Source organism: Anser brachyrhynchus, assembly GCF_964034855.1.
Source record: "Anser brachyrhynchus genome assembly, chromosome: 2".
NCBI lineage: Eukaryota > Metazoa > Chordata > Aves > Anseriformes > Anatidae > Anser > Anser brachyrhynchus.
The window spans coordinates 148897297-148917832 of NC_137695.1; the positions used below are offsets into that span (position 1 = coordinate 148897297).

General features: G+C 39.3%; 1 protein-coding gene across 2 annotated transcripts in view; it reads left to right on the forward strand.

The window, feature by feature from the left end:
* The window catches only part of LOC308189087 (uncharacterized protein), a 36976-nt gene extending 22612 nt beyond the window's left edge, over positions 1 to 14364 (forward strand). For both annotated transcript variants that reach the window (XR_013946003.1, XM_080578772.1), the window contains exons 3-5: positions 578 to 697; positions 11725 to 11782; positions 13967 to 14364. Coding sequence is in view for 1 of the 2 variants with exons in the window: in XM_080578772.1 (XP_080434898.1) it covers positions 578 to 697; positions 11725 to 11782; positions 13967 to 14006 (218 nt within the window). In the remaining variant the exon portion in view is untranslated. The remainder of the gene's footprint in view (positions 1 to 577; positions 698 to 11724; positions 11783 to 13966) is intronic.
* Positions 14365 to 20536: the final 6172 nt, after the last annotated feature.

Genomic DNA, 20536 nt, shown 5'->3' on the forward strand with positions numbered 1-20536 from the left:
CCACAGTAGCATATCCTCTGTTTTAGTAGATGGTGATTCTGAAATTGTATTCAATTATCCAAACATATTTGCAATTTCATTAAAAATATTTAATGGAAAATTAGCAATTGGAACAAACAAATCAATTCCATAGTAAAATATGCTCTTATAAGGTATTTTCAGTTATTATCATTATAGAAATGCCAGGAAAATTAATTCTTTTACAAGTATAGGCTTCTTATAAGCAGCCAAAAAGGATTTAGTAGATTCACCAAAGGCCTGAATAGATGCCATTGTTCAGAGCTAATTTAAACCATCCTGTGCAGTTTCAGCAATTTAAATACCGTTGGTGTACAAGCAGAGAAGATCTGCTTTCTTGTCTCTGAGTCACATGAGAATCAAGAAACAGTTTGGGTTAGGAAGCATGCTTCACAGTTTCCAAAATATCAACATCCATTCCCATGTCTCCAATCAGCAAAGAAGCATCAAGTGCATACTTTGCTTCATACTTTGGATCTGTTCACTCTCTGAAACTATTGCTGGGAACACACTGCTATGAGACAAAAATGCAGAAAATTTTCTTCTGTTGTTTATGTAGGCCCTGGTCCTGCAATAAGCATTTTGTGGGAAACACCCGGCGCTTCTATGGAGTCTTTCTGGCTACAACAGTTCCTTGCTTGGGCTCTGGGACCTGCAGCATGGAATTTCCTGCAGAACTGTATGTAGATGTCCCTAAATATCATTCTTGAATCTGTGACTCTTCCATGCAGTCAGCAAACACCTGCCTCATAAATAAATATATAAATAAATGTGATTTTATGGGGAAGCACTTAAATACATGCTCAGGCTTGAGCACAAATTCAAATAATATCTGAAGTCACAGTAGTTTTCTATGCTTGAGTTGCAAAAATGATGAGACAGCCTCAGGCCCAAGTGATCCCCTTGAACGTTTGTTGGGAACTCTTCCTTCTTAAAAAAAATAAATAAATTAGTTTTGTTCTCATGACTGATATTTGAAAAGGAAATCAACAGAAAAAAAAAAGGAATTAGTGCAAAGCAATCTTGTGAGAGACAAGATAGTGGGTGGAAGGATATACTGAATTCAGGAGGAAAGATGAACTTGCTGGAGATAATTTGATCATTATCATGCTGGAATGAAGTGACAATTCAGACCTCCATGCAACTACGCCTCATCACTTCCCACAGGAGACTCCTATTTTCCTGATACAATAGGTGATTAAAGATCTTATTTTCCATAGACTACATATTCATTTCCATAGACTACATACACAACCTTCCTTAGGAAAATATTCATTGACATCCACTAGAGAAGTCATTGGCAGAAGATGAGCAAAACAGGCTAGCCCCCTCCATAGAAATTAGGGAAAGGAGTAGGTGTGGGAGGAAGGAGGAGTTTGGAGAAGATATCTGCGTGTGTGGGAACAAAGTCCATTGTGACTGTAGCACTTCAGCAGGTAAAGTTCATCATTGTAGCTTAAGTCCTGAGCCAGAGCAGAATGAAACTAGAGATTCATTTTGTGTTTTTAAAAGGAAAGAAATACGTACTGTGCTCATACCTAGTAAAAGGTTGTAAAAATGACTAATAAAACCCTAGCTTTTAGGAGAGAGGACACCTAATCCATTTCACTGAAGAGACTGGGGAGGCAAGCAGGTCTATCCCTAGAAAAACACTTCCAACCTGCAAGGGCAGGTAAACCAAAATACACCAAGGGACAAAAATATGACCTCAGTCACTCAAGAGCCATGCACAGGCTCCAGATGAGCAATGCAGGTTGCAATACCTACTGAGAGTTCAGAGAGTCTCCCTGAGGCTGTTAAAGAAAAGTGAAGAAATATGGTGAAAGTCATAGACAAAAGAACAGAAGTTTGGAAGAGTAAAGCTGACCAAAAGGAAGACATTTTTCACAACACCACAGCTTTACAAAACAGTTTGAGTGAACACGTGATGCTTCAGAGGAATGTAGGATGTGGTAACGTAGGAGTGCAGGCTATTTAAAGTCAGTCCACAGCATTCGCTAGTGTAGTTCCACCACAGAAAGGAAATATGAATAGAAAGACAGTGGGATAAGGATGTTGGTTGTGATATCTGGAATGTAAGGATTCCCTCTGTTCCCTTTTGGATGAATGGCACAAATTGTTCTGATGTACTATATAAAAGTCACCCACAAGCATGTGCAAGCAAACACATTTTATGGAGACTCTCCAGCCAGGAGGGGAAGAGACATTTCTGCCCCTGAGAGAGCTGATGCTGGTAGATGCTCTTGGACAACCAGTAAGGCTCTTTGCAGGACAAGGCTGTCCTGGAAAGTAACAATTAAAAATTAACAATTTAAAGTCTGAGCCTGGCCATATTGCAAGAAAACCTACCCCAGGACAGCATATTTTACCCCACCAAATGAAGGGCAAGGATGTGTGTGCAAGGTGGGACTTGTTTCAAGTTCACTTAGCCATAATCCCAACAAGTTTAAGATCTGACTTTACAAGACAAATACCTGTGTCAAAGCTGGTGATGGAGGAATGGTTGAACTATACCAGTGGGGTGTGCCTACAACCTTGTCCTGAACATTCAGCTGAAAGCAAACACTGCATACATATTGCATGCATTTGCAAAGAGGCTTTACAGCAAAAGCAAAGATTTGACATCTTTCTGAAATCTGATATTGTGAGAAAAGATCAGAATTGGCATAACCCGTCTGTATGACAAAGCACTATATTGCTACAGTGAATTACAGTTCCAACTTGGAAGGACAGTCTACTGGCAGCATGCAGGTATCAGCTGTGGTTAGAAAACTGAGAGCAAGTTTTGCAACATCATTTTGTAACAGTAAGAAACCAGAGAACAACACAGCAAAATTAAGCTCCTTAGTGCCAAATGGGAATTTGAGCACAAAACATGACAAACAATAAAACAATCTTAAAGCAGAAACCATGCTAAGAAAATCTGACTGCAAAAAATAAAACAAAAAAACACCACACAAAATAAAGAATATTGGTTTGTGTTGCTATGCACTCTCCCAAGTAAGTGACAGTGAGGTTTTAAAGAGTGATGAGAGAGAGCATATAACAAAAGTTAGGAGAAAGTAGGAGAGTGAGGACAACATACAGGTTGTCAGGACTGAGCCCAGTCTTGTATAGCAACAGAAAAGGTAAAATGCAATTGTCACTCAGGTTAACCACAGATTTATGGGATGTGAACTTGAACAGAACAGAGAAAGACAGAGACAGGGAGAGGACTGAGAGGAGATGCTGTCATCAAAGGAAATACAATGCATCAACATATATACATTTTTGCTGGCTAGTCAACCTCCAAGAGAACAAAAGGGGAGACCTGGTTCTACAACAAGAGTAATAACGGAAGCAATATGTAAGAGATGGTTGCAAAGGCGAAAATAAAAGCAAAACAGAACAAAACAAAACAAACAACAATGACAGTTAAAGGTCCAAGTGGAGCAAGTGGCATCCTTGTAAACACACACATCCAACACCAGCTCCTGGGGCCCAGCAGGACCTGAAAGGTCTATGGAAAAATGAGGGAAAAAGGAACTTGGAGGAGGAGAGAGTTATAAAATAACCCTCACAAAACAATAAGCTGAGAAAATTAGAATCATTTACAGTGTCAAAGGAACATAAATACTGGTCTTCCCCCATTATTTCCATTGTCCAGCAGTCTATAAAGAGGGAAACAATGGTTTGCATTAGTACACTGTGATGGGCAAGTCACAGAGCAATTAAAATCTAATGAAGAAAACAAAAAACACAAATCTTCAGTATCACATATTCAAGTCCCCTCAGGCCCTACCTACCCCAAATCATACCCTCTTACAAGAAGAAAGGAAAACATCTGGCTTTATTTCAGTACAGCAAGACCTGTGGTAGCTGCATTGCTTCTTTGTAGGAATTGCATTCCAGATCACCTTTGTTCTGTTATGGTAGGTGATAGGCAACACAGGAAAGTAAAGAACATTTTTTTAAAAAAAATAAAAAAATAAACACTTTAAACTGCTTGAAAAGACTGGGCACCTAGCCTTAAGTAATCTGGTGGCTCAAGGGCCTTGAAGAGATGCTCTAGGGCTTGCTGAGATACTAGGAAGCTCCTGACATGTTGTCTTGCACCTGGCTTGGATACCAGATGAAGAAACGTGGCAGGGGCTGAACAAGTCAAGATTAAAGCTATCCAAAGGCACACCTTCTTTAAAACCATCATACTTGTTAGTGTGCAAACAAGAGACATGCACAAAGAAAATTTACAGGCACAGGAAAGTAAACCGGAATGGGACTTCACAAGCCATTTAGACAATCCTCTTGTTTGAATGCCAAGTTTCCTATTTGCCAAGGCCATGTCCAACAGATGTTTGTCATGAAATCTGCAAGCGAAGGAGACTTCACTGGCAAACCTGGTAGCATGTTGCAATGCTTAACTGTGCTTATAAAAATATTTTCCTAAAATTTCACCTGAATCTTCTTTGCTGAAAGGTCAGTTACTTCTTGTCTGAACCCCAGGTGCTCACAGGACAATTTATCACTAGTCTCTTCATAATAACTTTATACGTATCAGAGACCATTATCATCAACTCAGTAGTCTCCGCTTCTCTAGACTAAACAAACACTATCTTTTAAATGTTCCTTCAAAGGTCATGTTTTTCCAGCCTATCATTCTTGTTCGCCTTCTCTGGCATAACAGCAATTTGTCCATATCTTGTCTGGGCCTGGAAATTGGACATTCAGTTGAGAGATGACTGGTGCCAAGTGGAGAGAAAAAAAATGCATCTGTTCTCTTACACAATACTTGGGTAGCTACATGCCAGAATGAGATTTGGTGATGTTCTGGCCAAATAAATTTAAAAAATAAATAAATAAACTGATCAAGTAGCTACGCATTTAAGTACATGTAAACATGAGTCTGTATATATTTGTTACTTGCATGTGGAAAACACTATTCCCGTGTGCAAGGAGTTGTGTCACATAAAACTGGATTCCTTCCAGTTATACTTAACACAGGTCAGGATTTTTCAGAAGTACATGGCAAAATCCAGGCTCCTCAACCCCTGTTTGGTTGCTGAAATAATTGGCCTTGATCTTTGCACAGCTCATAATCTACAAAACCTAGAGTACAGTCTTTGAATCTTAATTTTAAGCACTTCTTTGTTACTAATGGCTGAAAACAAGTGTTACTCCTTGACATCCAGCTTACCATAAACTAAACTCTACAGTTCTGGTAGACAGAGTCATTGCCTTTTCCAGTTTCCACACAGAAAGCCAGAGAGCAGGGAGTCAGTTCCTTGAAACCCTCAGGACCAGGGCCCCTTTACAGTTGAAATTAGCTCTGTAATAACATTGACTTTAAAAGAGGGTAACACTTAAAGACATCTTGATAAAGAAAAAAAAATATCTTAGAAGTCCGTCAAAGTTAACATTTGTGAGTTTTGAAAGTAAGTCACCCACTTGGGAGGAACCAGGGTTAAGTTAATGACCACGACTAATCTGTTTGAGTCAAGGCACCTCCACCATTCCTAGGCTTAAATGGCAGGGGCAGATGATTCCAGTAATGCTCAAGAGGTTGCTGGAATTCCCTTTTATATTCTGTCTGCAGAGCGATACTACCTAAAGCTTACACAGGGGATTTTTTCAGAGCTGAAAATTTATAGAATTTCTTCTTGGGTGATGTGACCACAGCCTGCCAGTAAATCTTGCTATTCTGAATGGAAACACCCAGGTGGCTTGAGCAGCTGGGGAGGAAATATCAGCTTGTTTGGCATGCAGCACTTACTGTGACTCCTTCTCTCTGATGACATGCTGTACTTCTTCCAGGGTTCCCCATAACAGCTGTAATGACTTTTAAAGATATGAACAGTACTAGCAGACCACACTCAGTATCCTTTCCTCATCCCCCAATTCCATGTTCATGTTTTGCATTAGAGACAACAAAGAGAGATTCAGTTGGGTTGAGTGATGAATGCTCTCATGTAGGTTCTCTTCACTGCCATTACCAATCAAAGCTTACAAAATGTGTCAGCAGAAGTCTGGACTCCATGAACACTGCAGGTTTGGCAATGACAGAACCAGGGGCATCTGAAGCTCTGAAAAAATTGAGGGTGACAAAATCATAAAAATTGAATTATAATTCACTTGTCCTGAACAATTCTTCAGACTCTGATGCACCGTTAAAGCTTTACTTGCTTTTGCAACTTGTGTTCCAACTGCAGTAGCTATGTGAGCAGAAGTGTCTGCACTTACTGACAGAAAAGCGAAGAACACAATAAGCTATATAGCTATCACTGCAGCCTTAGCTCACCTAACACTTCACTGAGGCCTTAACTCCTTAGCTTGACCATCCCTGTAATGACTCCTCATTTATTTTGAACAACTAACACTGATGCCACTGTAGAGTAAATCTTGGATCACAAAGCCTTAATTAATATTTGTAAAGTAATCATTGGCAAGTGGATAGACCACTGAAAGAGCTTTTCAAACTCACATGCCTCTGGCAGGAGGAATTCTCAACAGATGACTTTGCTGGTTCAAAATTGGCAGATGCCAGGTCCAACTGATGCATTGGCCCCTTATAATCAGTAGCAGCATGAGTACTTCCCTCAGCCTAGTAGGTTTTCGTGTCGCAATCATTTCCAAATCAAAAAGTCTCTAACCTCCCTCAATGTTCATTTATTTATATAATATGGTCATTTACCAGCAATATGCAGGTCTTGCATTGAATACTTACTTGGAAACATCCTGATCTAAACTCCCGTCTTCCCTTACATTGGTATTTTATTGCTAGCAAGTGGTTAAAAAACTTGCTTCCCAAGGAAGTTCTTCTAGTATCATTCACTTTCCTTTTCTCTTGTTGGGTGGTGGGACTGTCTTGAAGAAAATAATCAACTGCAGACAAAACTTCAGCTTTCCACGCAGTCCTCGATAGGGATGTTGACAGAAGTGACATTTACATTCAAGTTGATATATTTGTTCTATCAAATGTAGAGTACGATGAAAGACAAATCTGCACCTCTAATTTCTAAAGTATAATTGATTTTAGCATGTTGACTCCAGTGTTGCTAAGACGAGTCCTGGGTCTTTTTTACAGTCACATTCTGAAGGATTCAGACAAACAAAAATATTGTTTCATATGGACAGAGTTTGGTATCTGACCTCTACATGATGGTCCAGATGGACATGGAGTCTCCATGGGGCCCTCTGTCACATCTGGCAACTAGAAGGTTATACTAAATGCCTGTGTTTAGTCAACCAGATAAAATCCCTGGTATCCAACAGAGAGTCCTTAATTGTGTTGGTTACACACTCCTTTACCTGTTTGCACACACAGACACACGCACCCCTTTACAAGACTACACATGCATCAATGTAGATGATGGTGGTCTGAGTCTGTTGTAAGAGCTTCCAGACAGCTTGTGCTTTCAGTGTTTAGTGTCTCCATTGGGTCTGTGTTCTTTGTGGTTTCACCTTCATACTTCAACAGCACAACAAGGACTCCTATTCTCTTGCTTATCATGACAAGCAGAACACGGTATTTTTCAGTGTCATGCATTTTTTATACGCAAAAACATGGATACAAGCACCCAGATAGACATTATCAAAGTGGCAGATAATTATCTTCCAAAGAGACAGACACTGTTTATTCTACACATCACAGAGGAACAGTATTTTTTGTGTGCAGAAATGTGCAATATCATGAAGGAAACATTTGTTTATTCCTATTTCTAGAAATGTTTCTTCAAAGTATTTTTGCAAACCCGTTTTCAAAGATATGCAAGTAATCACACTGGCAGAATGAGCAAGCTCAAAACTTTTCCCAGCACCATTGTGGAAGCCTGGAAATAAAGAAAACCAGCAGATATGGATTACATTGAGAAGATTTCTTTCCACTTTCCTCTTCTCCTATTATTTTTCTCTTGTGCATTTTTGTTTTAATCTTTGTTGTCTAACAAAAGGCAGATAATGAGTTCTTTGAAAAGAAAAAGTCTCTAACAATTTCAGGAAACGAAATTATAAGCCCCTTAACTCCTCACCTTCTTCTGAACTGTATCCACTTTCCAATTTGATGGACTCCAGCTGGGAACTTATTTGGACGTAAGTAAAGGGGAAGGACTTTACCATCTCAGTGCAATTCAGTCACAGTTGTCGACTAAAGATCTAAAGATCAGTCTTCCTGGTCCTGTCATTGAAGGTGCTTTCCAAATGTGGTTTTTTGTTTTTTTTTTTTCAAAATGAGGAATTCCTTTGGCTCCAGCCTTAAGGGTCTCTCTTTCTGAAGGTTATTTATTGCATAGCGTGTGGAAGCTTCCAAATACTAACCGCTCAAACTTGGCAGAGGAAGATTTTCCTTCTCTCTGTGGAAATATCTATTGTATGAGTCTGCATTGTTGCAGAAGTCCCTCTCCTGGGAATTTTTATCTCAGAGGAAATATGGGACAGCTGTGATTTTGTATGTGATTTCCTTCTTTTCCTAGATTTTATGCCATGAATTCATGGTTTATAAAACTTCCAACAGTGCAGTTGTTTCCAAGGAGAACTGGAGAAGATTGAAGCCTTACTCTTGGTTATGTATCTTGCAGGATTTCATAAGGAGTGCAGACGGTTGTTGTTTCTTTTGTGCTGCTCAAATCCAGCCATTTCCCATACCTCCTAGGATGCTGTTGATATTTTTTGTCAGATTTCAAGTATCAGTGATTTCCACACAAGTTCAGTGGCCCCGAAAAAATTCTTCTTTGACCATGCTGCAGATGAAACTTAGTCTGAGATCAGATGATTTGAGGAGCTGTATTCTATTTTCTTTTAATTAAATTATGCTCACTAGATTCTTTCAGAGGTTTTAAAGTGTCCCCTAAAAAAATAGCAGGCTACATAGGAATAACCCTCTGCTCTATTTTTCATTACTTCCAAATGTAACATTGGGATGTTTCTAGTGTGTCAGGAAGAGTCATCATTTCTAACTTCAACTAATTCCTCCACCAGTTAAAGGTTGTAGTATCCAATACTGTTCTTGACAGTTCTGGTTTTGTCTAATCTACCTCTGTAGATTAGACACCATAAGCCCATGTAGCAATCAGTTGCAGTCATGTATCTTAAAAAGCCAACACCATGGTCTATATTTCAGTGTGTCATAAAGCTGTCCTACAGTTAATAGCAACTAATGATACTGATTAATACCACTTATATGGGAATGGCACATGTACATGGGCATTATTGGGAATAACTTTTAAGTGTAATGGCCATTGACATGAATCGTAGAATCTTAGAATCATAAAATCATAGAGTCACAGAATGGTTTGTGTTGAAAGGAATTTTAAAGGCTATCTAATCCATCCCCCCTGCCATGGGCAGGGACACCTCCCACCAGACCAGGCTGCCCAAAACCCCATCCAGCCTGGCCTTGAAAACCTCCCGGGATGGGGCATCCACAGCTTCTCTGGGCAACCTGTTCCAGTGCCTCACCACCCTCTACATGAAAAACATTTCTTCCTTATATTCAGTCTAAACCTACACTCTCAGTTTAATAGCATTGCCCCTTGTCCTGTCAATACAGGCCCTGGTAAGAAGTCTTTCTCCATCATTCTTATAAGTCCCCTTTTTGTATTGAAAGGCCAAAATAAGTTCTCCCCACAGCCTTCTCTCCTTCAGACGGAAATAAATAAACAAACAAACAAACAAAACAATAAAAATAAATTCTCAGCCTTTCTTCAAAGAGAGGTGTTCCAGTACCCCAGTGTCTTTGGCCTAACAGGTCTTGTTCTTGCTCTAGCAGGTCCATGCTTTTCTTGTACTGGGGACACCAGAGCTGGATGCAATACTCCAGGTGGTGTCTCATGAGAAAAGAGTAGAGGGGGAGAATCACCTCCCTCAACCTCCCTGCCACGCTTCTTTTTATGCAACCCAGGTTATGCTTGGCTTTCTGGGCTGCCAGCACACACTGATGGTTTATACCCAATTTTTCAACCAGCAGTATTGTTGTGGTCTAACTGAATAGGAAGCTAAAGTAGGATTTCTATTTGTACTTCTCAGCTTAACTACTGTTGTATATTAGATAAAAGATTGCTACAGATAACGAGAGATGCTTTCTATTAATATGGAGCACTTATTTATGCATTCAGTCAACAGATTTTAAAGGGCATCTCCTGAACAGCAGCATAATGTGGTATTTGAAAGCATGACTTTGATGAGTAAAAGTTCTTCAAAACTCATATCTCCTCAGCAATCTACATAAAAAATCATTGTCACAAAAAATACTTAAAAAAAAAAAGTGTTTAACAGAAAACATTTAAAGGAACTCCAGAGTTCTTAGCTGCTAAAAGGTAGATCAGATTAGTTGCTCTATTAAAGTCAGTTACTGAAAAGCAAAACTGGCAGGGTGTATTTCTGCAATTATAGATGAATAATAGCTGTGCAGCCAGAAAAAAATGTGCTCTTATACATCTTGATCATAAATATGGATGTACTTATAATGACCTATTCTCAAATGAACACTTAAATCTCTTCCATCATAGTTTGTTTAGCTGCACATAAAAGACTTGTACACAGCACAGAGACATCATAGCATTGTAAAGTACGTAACACAGCAACCTCTAGGAAGCTGTCATCACGTTAATTACATATTTAGGAGAACATTTTTCAAAGTGCCACGTTTTGCAAAGTTTTAGTACAGCTCTGGCAAATTCTGGAGATGTGCAGTTCATCCTGCAAGGTTAGCTGAGCATTTTATGCTTCCTGGGCAAGATGATACACACAAAGATCTTGAAGGAGGGAGGTCCTATTGAAAAGTGCTGAGTGCCCTTCACTCCCAGTAAATTGCAATCCCATTGGAGGTAAAAGGGCCAGAATTGCTCTCCCTGATGGGAATGGATGGGGAGGGTAAGGAAAACCACCTGCGGCCAGCAATTGAGAACACAAACTGATATTTATCAACTGCAGTTTATGTGCTGTGAATTTCTGGCTGCCTGTTCAGCCCTGTAAGTGCAAGTTGAAGAAGGTGGCTATATTATTAGGTTTGAGATGGTGTTAACTGGTTTATCTCCCTCAAATGGAGCCATGCTGGAGATGCACCAGAAGGAATTTTTTCTGGGCATGAAGAAAAATTTCTCCAGTTACACTATGTAGAACACTCTAACTGGAACTATTACTCCTTTCTTATATTAATTCTATTTAAATATATTAACTTTCTCAGACTTTCTAAAAATATATCTGCCTTAACCCATTGTTAATTCTTCAGAGGGCACATGCTTTTCATTTGTTTTATTACTATCATTAATCCATCATTATCCTTTGCTAAATAGGTTCCACACAATCATTGAACACAATTCACGGCTCCAGACATCTGGAATTTGACAAATTGTTCATGGAATAATTCAGTTGTTTTTATTCTAAGGCCAGTTTCCACTTTGTTTTCACCCTTTGGAGAAGTCTGATGTGCAAGCCCAGATCTGTTACTACACAGCATCTCTAGGAGAGCTTTACAAGCCATGAAAAGGTACACCTTGTTTCCTGGGAAAGCGATGGATGGGTAGGAGCCCAGCTTCTATGCGGAGGTGACATTTGGCCAACTGCATGTCCTGGCATGTATAGGGCTACCTGGGTTTCCAGACCATGGGGGTCTGACATGGTACCTAACATTCAATGCCTAATTTATGTTGTCAGATATTCAAGGTTCACCACACCAAAGCTCAATTTTGTTGTTGCTGTTTATTTTTTCTTTCTTTTTTTTTTTTCTTTCCAAAGGCAGCAGCGAAAGTGGAGTTCCTAGAGATAAGAGCTTTAGAAAGTCCCAGTTTTCAAGGTAAGTTTTGCTTAGCATTTCTCGAAAATTGCTCCCCTGGCAAAAACAGGAAGCCTCAGACAACAAGGTGCATTCCTTTCTCAGCCAGCATTTTTAGTTCAGTAACTGTGCTTTCACATTTGTAACATGGAATAAACTCTGGCCTTACCTCTCTGAGAAAATAGCATTCGGCCAACACAAACAGGAAAACAAAGCACAGCCGTGCCCAGCTATTAATGACCAGGACTCAGAGTACCCAGAAAGATGTTATGGAACAGCAGGTCCTGGTGTGGGATGATTTAGGACAAGAGGAAATGGTTTAAAACTAAAAAAGAAGAGAGAGATTTAGATTAGATTTAAGAGAAAATTCTTCACTCAGAAGATGGTGGAGCACTGGAACAGGTTGCCCAGAGAAGCTGCACATGTCCCATCTCTGGAAATGTTCAAAGCCTGGTTGGACTGGGCCACTGACAACCTGATCTACTGGAAGGTGTCCCTGTGCCAGGCAGGGGGGCTGGAACTTGATGGTCTTTAAGGTCCCTTCCAACCCAAACCATTCTGTGATTCTGTGATTCTAAGGCTTTGTGGCTCCAAGAGCTATTTAAGACATCATTGTTATTACAAGGCAGAGAAGCTGCTGAAGTTACCAACATAAATATACCATTGCCCACAAAATTCATTCCACACCACTTTAATGAACAGCAGGTTTTTCGTCTCCATTAGTACATGACAATAATGACTCCCTGTGGTCCTGTCCACCAAATGACATGGAGATAATACTAGGAATGGAAAAAAGCAGCAGGTTTCCATAAAGCTTAGCAGCCTGATCTGCCTTATTGTTATCAACCCCGTGGTCTGGAAACACCAGGAGGATCAGATGGTATTTATGCATACTTAAACATCACTTTAAACATCCCCAGTCTTTAGGATTAGATTGTATCAGTCAGGCATGATCTTGGCCAACCAGCAGGGCACAAATACATCCCTAACTGTGGGATTGACTTTCCAATTAGAGTCATATATCAAGAAATATTTGCTCCCTGACTCATTACTGCCTTTTTGGTCCAGCAGGGGCAACATGCATGTGCACAGAGCAGCTTCTCTGCTACTTCGTGTTTGACAGTTGAGCAGGATTTACAGAAGGAAGATTTGACACCACTGAGTTGGATGTTAACATTTAAAAAGTTGCAACTACCACCTTGTATTTACTTTTTTCCTTTTCTTCTCTGCTGTCTCTTCACAGTTGAGAACTAGGGGTCATTGTCCCCACAACATTTTTATTTCTCTAAGTAGAGTCTTCAAAATATAAAATTAAGTTCTGCAGAAGATGAGAAATACCTGCAGACCTGTTAGTTCTGAGCTTCTTGAGGGTGACAAAGGTTTTCTTAGATTCAGAAGTTCAGGTATTTATTGCCAATTTCAAAGTCAAAAATGTGCCTTTTCCCCTTTAACATTTTCTTATATATGTTTTTAAATCAATGGCTCTGACAACTGTTCCTTTTCCTCTTGGCCGTATTAAATGATCAATTTATACTCTTTAATTCCACGTAACTGAAAGAAAGTAAAAAGTTTTGGACACGAGTTAAAACACTGGCAAGCCTGAACATCTGCTGGTTTTAGAGACCTTAACTAGATGGGTATCTTTCTTGAACTTCTACAGCCAGGAGAGGACAGTTACCTTCTAAGAATGTGTAAGTTGCTAGCTCATGGCTTAACTGCATATATATATATAAAGTAAAATAAAAAAATGCAAGAAATATGGGTAAAGAGGACTAGAAATCATAAATGTCTATTTTACAGGTTGTCATCAGGAGATAATCTGTGCTCTCCAAACTAAGATACACACATGGCAGTTAAATCGTGTTTTTTCAGATGCAAATCATAGCATTATGGGAAATATTCATGGCCAGATTTACGAAGTAAAAATACCAGCTAATACTGGAACTGATGACTTCTAAGGGGAAATATTGTTCTACATGCTGAAAGGAATCTCCACACAAATAATGTAATTATACCCCAGAGGGCAAAGAAATTGATTTTACCCCCTCCAGATACCAAAGAAGGAACCAGCATGATCCTCGTTGCACCAATAAACTGAATGTGAAGTTCTGAAGATCAATTGCTGTAGTGAGACACTGAATAGGCAGATGTTTGCAGTCAGACAAACTTTTTTTTTCCTTTTTTTTTTTTTTTGTTTTCTGGCAGTGAACGTGAAGCAGCAGAAGCACTACAAAATCATTCCTGAATGTGCAGATTCCAGTAACAGATGCACACACAAGGAGTCCCAGGACAAGCCGAGTAAATTTTAAACTAAATCAGTAGATTTTAAATTACAGAAATAAAATTCCTTTAGAAATTTTGCAAATATTATTTGGGGATGGAAGGAGGATAGCCAGAGGTGGATTACAAGCAGAGATAAAAGCAGTTGCCTTTCACCTCACTCCCACCTAGCAACATCTTATTGTCATTGTCACCATCAGATAAGATTATTTTTTTCTGATAAATGATTTAAACATGGTGAAAGCAGAAAGCACAGAATAATAGAATGGCTGGGGTTGGAAGGGACCTTAAAGATCATCTAGTTCCAAGCCCCCTGCCATAGGCAGAGAAATCTGTAGTTGGTATATGACTGCTGTAGCTGAGCAACAGGCACCCACTTGAAACACATGATGTGTGGGTGATATGGGTTCTCAGGCATTGGAAAGTAGTCTTGCGAATATTGGGGGAATGACCTCAGCTGTATGTTTGATTTCTCTAGAAAAAAAAAAAAAAAAAAAACAAACAAAAAAACAAACAAACAAAAAAAAACCTTTTTCTTGGCCTATATTCAACCACACATCTTCATTAATGTTATGGAGCCAGTCTGCACCAGGAGACAAGCTTTGTTGTTGATTTTCCTTGCCTTCTTTTGGGAAGCTCAATCTCTAGTGCTTGCAATAATTTGAACTTTTGAGTAGGTTTCAAACCATTTTGATTCCATGAATTCAGCAATCTTGTAAGATCAAGGCATCATACAGACATTTTTGTCATGTGTAACAGGAAATAGAAATTATAGAAGAGGTTTCAAATGAAAAGGATAAGGTATCTAGAATGGAACCAAAAGGGTTATGAAACATTTAAAAAGAAAACACTATTCACCAAAATGTAGAACAGATCCAAAGATATTCTCAAAACATCTGACTTCAAATACGGTTTAATTGTATTAACACCTAAACCACTTTTGGAAATTGGACTCCTAAATCACTCTGATATTTGCAAATCATTCTAAGAATATTAGTAGAGATGTTGTGAAGCTTCTTCTATGCAGCTAGAAGCTAAAACCAACAGCTCAAGTGTACCATAGAAAGAAAGAATATAAAAATACCAAATATAAGATGAAAAAATAAAGTATGTTGTACCTAATTGCAAAATGACTACTTCATAATTAAATTACTTAGTGTTTTGTTTAAAGATCTGACACCCCGAGAAGGCATGTTAGGAAAAATTCCAATGAGAATAGGCTCCAGAAAAAATCAGTAGTCTTGAAGCTCCAACTCAGAACGATCTGGGGAGTTCCATGGGTTGCAGTGAGTCTGTGGATTGCCTTGTCTTGTTTTGAGCAAGACAGCAATCCCAATAACTGGGAAACTGAGAAGTACCAAGTGTTTGACATCATAACATCAGAGCACCCTATAACACTAATAATCGGAACCTCATCACACCCCTCTAAGCTGTACAGTAGAGATACTTGCATGCGTAAAATTAAGTATGTGTATAAGTGTTAGTAGGATTGAGGCCAAAGGTTGCAACAGCAGTCAAGGGAATACCTGCCCAACCTCTTCAAGGAAAGGATATTTTGTTTGTAAAAGGATATGTTAACCTTCAGAGGCCATGGACTACACAGTGGTAACGTGACCTTTAACTTCTCCAGATCTGTTGTTTACACAGGTGTTCTCATTTCCTGAAAGAGGAGCAGAGGTTTGAATATTGTACAAACACTATTAATTTAAATATTTTTCACAGTTCCTTTTTCATCTGATTGAAAATAAATATATTTACCATTTTCACTGAAATCTACACATCTAGCATAAGATTTTGAAAATTACTATGGTCATCTGGTGGAAATTATCAGAATACACATATAGGAAGGCACCTGAGTTGCTATCTAGCTTGAACACTGGAGATTGTGTCAATGAGAAATTTTAAGGAAAAATCTCTGAAAAATCCTCTGTGTGTTATGAGGTAATTCTAGTGTTGTAACAGCTGCAGATCAAGTGAAAGAAGACCAGAGGAACCATGAATGGGATTTCTGTGGTTCCTAAGTTTGTTCTGAGATGGAAGCCAAAGGGGTTTCCTTCTCCCAGTTTTCCTTCTCAATGAAGTTAATCTGAAGCACGAACAATGACTTCCCATGGGAAATGTCTCAGCACAAGTCTGGAAAGCAGACAGAAATAAAAACTTTGAAAAATGCTCAAATGCTCCACGTGCATGTCTTCACTTCCGACCATGCACTCTTAGGCAGTTAATTAGTCAGCTGCAATTCTAGCTTCCACTTTGCCAATTTGGACCATGTCTCAGACCTTCAGATAGGTGATTTGAAATAGATGCTTTGAAAAGGACCACGTGGATCATGTGTGCTGTACTTTTTTAGCCAGGTCGAAAGTTAAAGCAGGAAAGACTGTTATGCTGAAAAAATAGAAAAAATCAGCTCTGTTTTGTTTGTTTGTTTGTTTGTTTGTTTATTCACGTGACAAGTGAGAAATGAGTCTCACAGAAATTGCATTGTGGAAATTTTTTTCTATTTAATTTACAGTTTGGATTAATTTCTGAAGTGTATTCCCATACCAGCCTCCAAATATGAAACCTTTGAGTTAACACTTGTAACCACATTTGGCAATGAAATTTTTTTGCCACCCTTCCAAAAGGCATGCCAACAAGAGTATAGGGCAGAGGTTGTTAAAATATGTAGAGGTTAAAAATACCATACACAAGACCAAGACACTTGCCTGATGAGAGGGACAGGCCACTCTCCATATGGGATGGAGTTTTCTGGTTCAACAACTGCTGATAACCAGGTGAGGGCTAGACACAGAGCCCTCCTCATTGTTTGATCTCTAATTGGACCCCGAACATGTTGGAGAGGTGCCATTTTCCTTAGGCCCAGGTGACACAGAAAATTTTATGGAAGAACTGCTCACTCCAAAACAATTGTATCTGAGGAAGAAACATGGAGGACTGTTTGTTAAAGACATTTAGGTACTATAGGTACTATATATGTCTATATATGTCTATATAGAGAGACATTTAGGTACATTTAGGTACTATATCAAACCTCATGAAACATCCATCTTAGAAACACTAGCCAGGTTTATAATTAGCAGCTTTTGTCTGAAAGTTACTCAGAGTATTCCAAATGCCATATATATCAACGGTGTTTGCAGTTGGTTTTGTATGCAGTAAATATCTGTTTAGTAAGAAATTAAATGGTATTTTCAGAGGATGTCTGAAAAAATTGTAGCAGACACTGATCAGGATTTTAGGGTTTAAATTTTAGACACCTGAATGAGAGATACTTTTATTTGATGTTAATCCCAGATGAGAGGAATATGAAATATTCTAATATACAGATACATGTATGCATTTATATATGTATATATCAACAGAATTTTTAGGGATACATTTTTCTCATACTTTTATAAAATAGCAAGCCCTGGATGGATTGTGCAAGTGTGTTAAAGACAACTGTGAAACAAATAATCACAGAATCATTAAGATTAGAAAATACCTCCAAAATGATCTGGTCCAACCATCCCCCTGCTACCAATATCACCCACTAAACCTTGTTCCTAAGCACCCCATCCAAGCTTTCTGTAAACAACACCAGGGACAGTGACTCCATCACCTCCCTGGGCAAAGGAAAAGTAAAGTTCCTTCTAGTTTCATGACATTGGAGCATACTGAACTTAATGGAGGTACAGAAGGTACATGGTACTCCAGTTCCTTATTTCCAGCTCCTTATAAGATGACGCATCTGCTGAGACCTTCTCTCTGATGGCAACTAGGACAATTGCAGAATGCTTTTTTGGTAGTTAATTTCTGTTAGCATTATCCATTTGATTAATAGGAAGCCATTGCTGAAATTTTCTCTAGGAGACAGAAAAGACTGCAGCTGATTTCATGATCATTTTACAAACAGTGCATCCTTTCTCTCAACTCACACAGTGAAGGAAGGCACTTGAGAAACTGTTCAGACAGCTCTCCCTGCACATCGTATTCAGGCAGAGCTGGATCTTGTCATCAGGCTCTATGTTCTGTAAGTCTCATGCTGCTCATCTTGTCAATGGACTCATTATTTTCATGGCTTTCCAAAATTCTCAGTGTCCTAACATTAAAACGCAGCTTTCTGGACATGGTTTATTCACTAACAGTATAAGCCAAGCCCTATGAAAATCAATGATTTTCACAGGATAGGGGGTCAGTCTGTAAGCATGTTATGTTATGGAGAAGAGTGTTAGAAACAACTTGAGACAGGACACTTTGAATGCAAAAAAAAATCTTTAACTCAAGACCACCTAGGTGGAGAAAAATTGACACGCAAAATTGTTCTCCCCATTAGAAAAGAAGGCAGAAAAAGGAAAAGAGGATTTTGATTAAGACATCTGAAGTTTACCTAAATTTTTCCCAGGGAACAAAAATGGTTATGGATGTTTGTGGTGATGTAAAATCAGCCTTGACTGATCAAATGGGGAAACCCTCTATTCAGAGATACTGCTACTGAGATGCTAATTCAAAACGTGGTGGTTTGTGGTGGACTTCCTCTCTTTCCTCTGCAGAGTCTTTTAGGTTCCTTTTTGAACTTAGTAAATTCCAGCTGTACTGCATTATACCCAGGATCCTGGGAATCTATTTAATGTCTTAGTAGATGTGTGATTTTCATGTGATGATGATAAATTCTGTTTTGGGGAAAGTTTTGATTTTCTAGCTTGTTTCTAATATCCTTAAAGCTGGATCTTCTTGTGTCTTTGGTTTTTAGAACTTGTGTTTTATGATTTCTAATATCTTCTTAACTGATTGATGTCACTTTTTTGTGCAAAACAACTGAAATCACATGCATACAATGGGAAAGGCATTAGGAAAAGCTTCCTAGAGGAGACACAAGGGTCTGAAATGTCACAAAAAAAAAAAGAAAAAGAAAAAGAAAAAGAAAAAGAATGATATCCTTCTCTGATGATCCAAGAGGTTCTTCCCAGCCAGAAAGCACACAGAAGAAGCAAAAGCTACCTAATCTATTTTTAAAGTAGTTTGGCTTGATCAGTCTAACACCAGCATGAACTATTCCTGAGAATATTTCAGCATATAAAACATCCAACATAGAGTGGTGAAAAGTGTCACTTATGATAGGTAAGGTACAGTGTTAAGCCTTTTTGCCCCTTTTGTAACTTGAAATGAGAATAAATCACCTTCCAGGAGGATATAGTTTTGGACAATGACCCCATTCCTTTCAATCTACTTATGCATATTTCACAATTCACTGACGTTATGTTGACTCTTTGTTCCCTCTGCCCTCCTCCATCAAATTCCTTAATACCATTGTTTCCCTATCCTCTAATCACAGTAGTGAATAGAAAGATCACAATTCAAACAGTCTTTAACCATAGAACACGTAGATCTGAAGTTTGTGGAGCCCTTCACAGATGTAGATCAATCTGACTAGTTGTTCTGGGAAGCAGATATCCGAAGTTCTTATCCTGCTGCTGTAGAGTGGTACCATTCCATCTGAGCAAGAGATTGTGGCAAGGAAAATAACATGCCTGAACTAGCAAAGTAAATCTGTGCTGACCCCCAAATGTGAACTGAGGATAGACTGATTTTGCCTGTATTACTCCAGGCCATAGGCCATAGGTCTAAGCACAGTAATGCAAGTCTAAGAAGGGTAAAGAGCAGCTGCTAGCTGTCTCTCAAGCAAAATAGGTGCTTATTCTTATAGTTTTCTTCCTACTGTTGGAAAAGTTTCACTGTCTGCACTGCAAAAGGGATCAACAGTGGGAGCTGAGAAGGTTATGGGTCAGCCCTACTTATCACACCCTAAGGCTGGTAGGGCTTTGACATACCATCTCCATGGCAGTGGAGACACATTGATCCTGGGCTTCAGAAGGAACCAAGGAAAATAAAGATTGCTGGGAGCTACTCAGACAAAGAGACTGTTAAGAGAAAAAGAGCCTGCTCCAGAGACAGCCAAGCAAAGCAGCCTCGGGAATATCCAGCAGGGATTGCATCACTTTACCGAGACTGACTGTGTCACTCAAAAACTGGGAACAGGAAACAATCCAACTGTAGCTCTTACACTACTGCTGCTGTGCTTTTGGAAACTTTACAAAAATGTTTCAAAGCTCTGTCCTTCTTGGATATCCAAAACATGACGCTCAGATTTCCTACTCACGCCCCTGCATGTAGAGAGGACAATTTCATCTGCTTATACGCTCCCAAAACAGGGCCCATCACTGATGTTCACCAGCTTCCTCAATGTTTTCTGCCCACTCTTGGACAGGGTCCACTAGACTCATAACAGAGCTCCTCATCTGTGGGGTGAGCCCAGCCTGACACCCTCAGCCCTTTGGCACCTCCAACATTTTCTGACAGAGCTACCACAGGAGATGTTTCTTGCGAGAAGATTATGCTTTGACTTCCCTTTCATGACCTGGGACCATCCTGGCAGTCTGCCCTCTGCACATTCCTGCTGTAGCTCTGGATACAGCCATCACCAGCTCCCCAGTCCCCTTTTGCAAACTTTGGGTG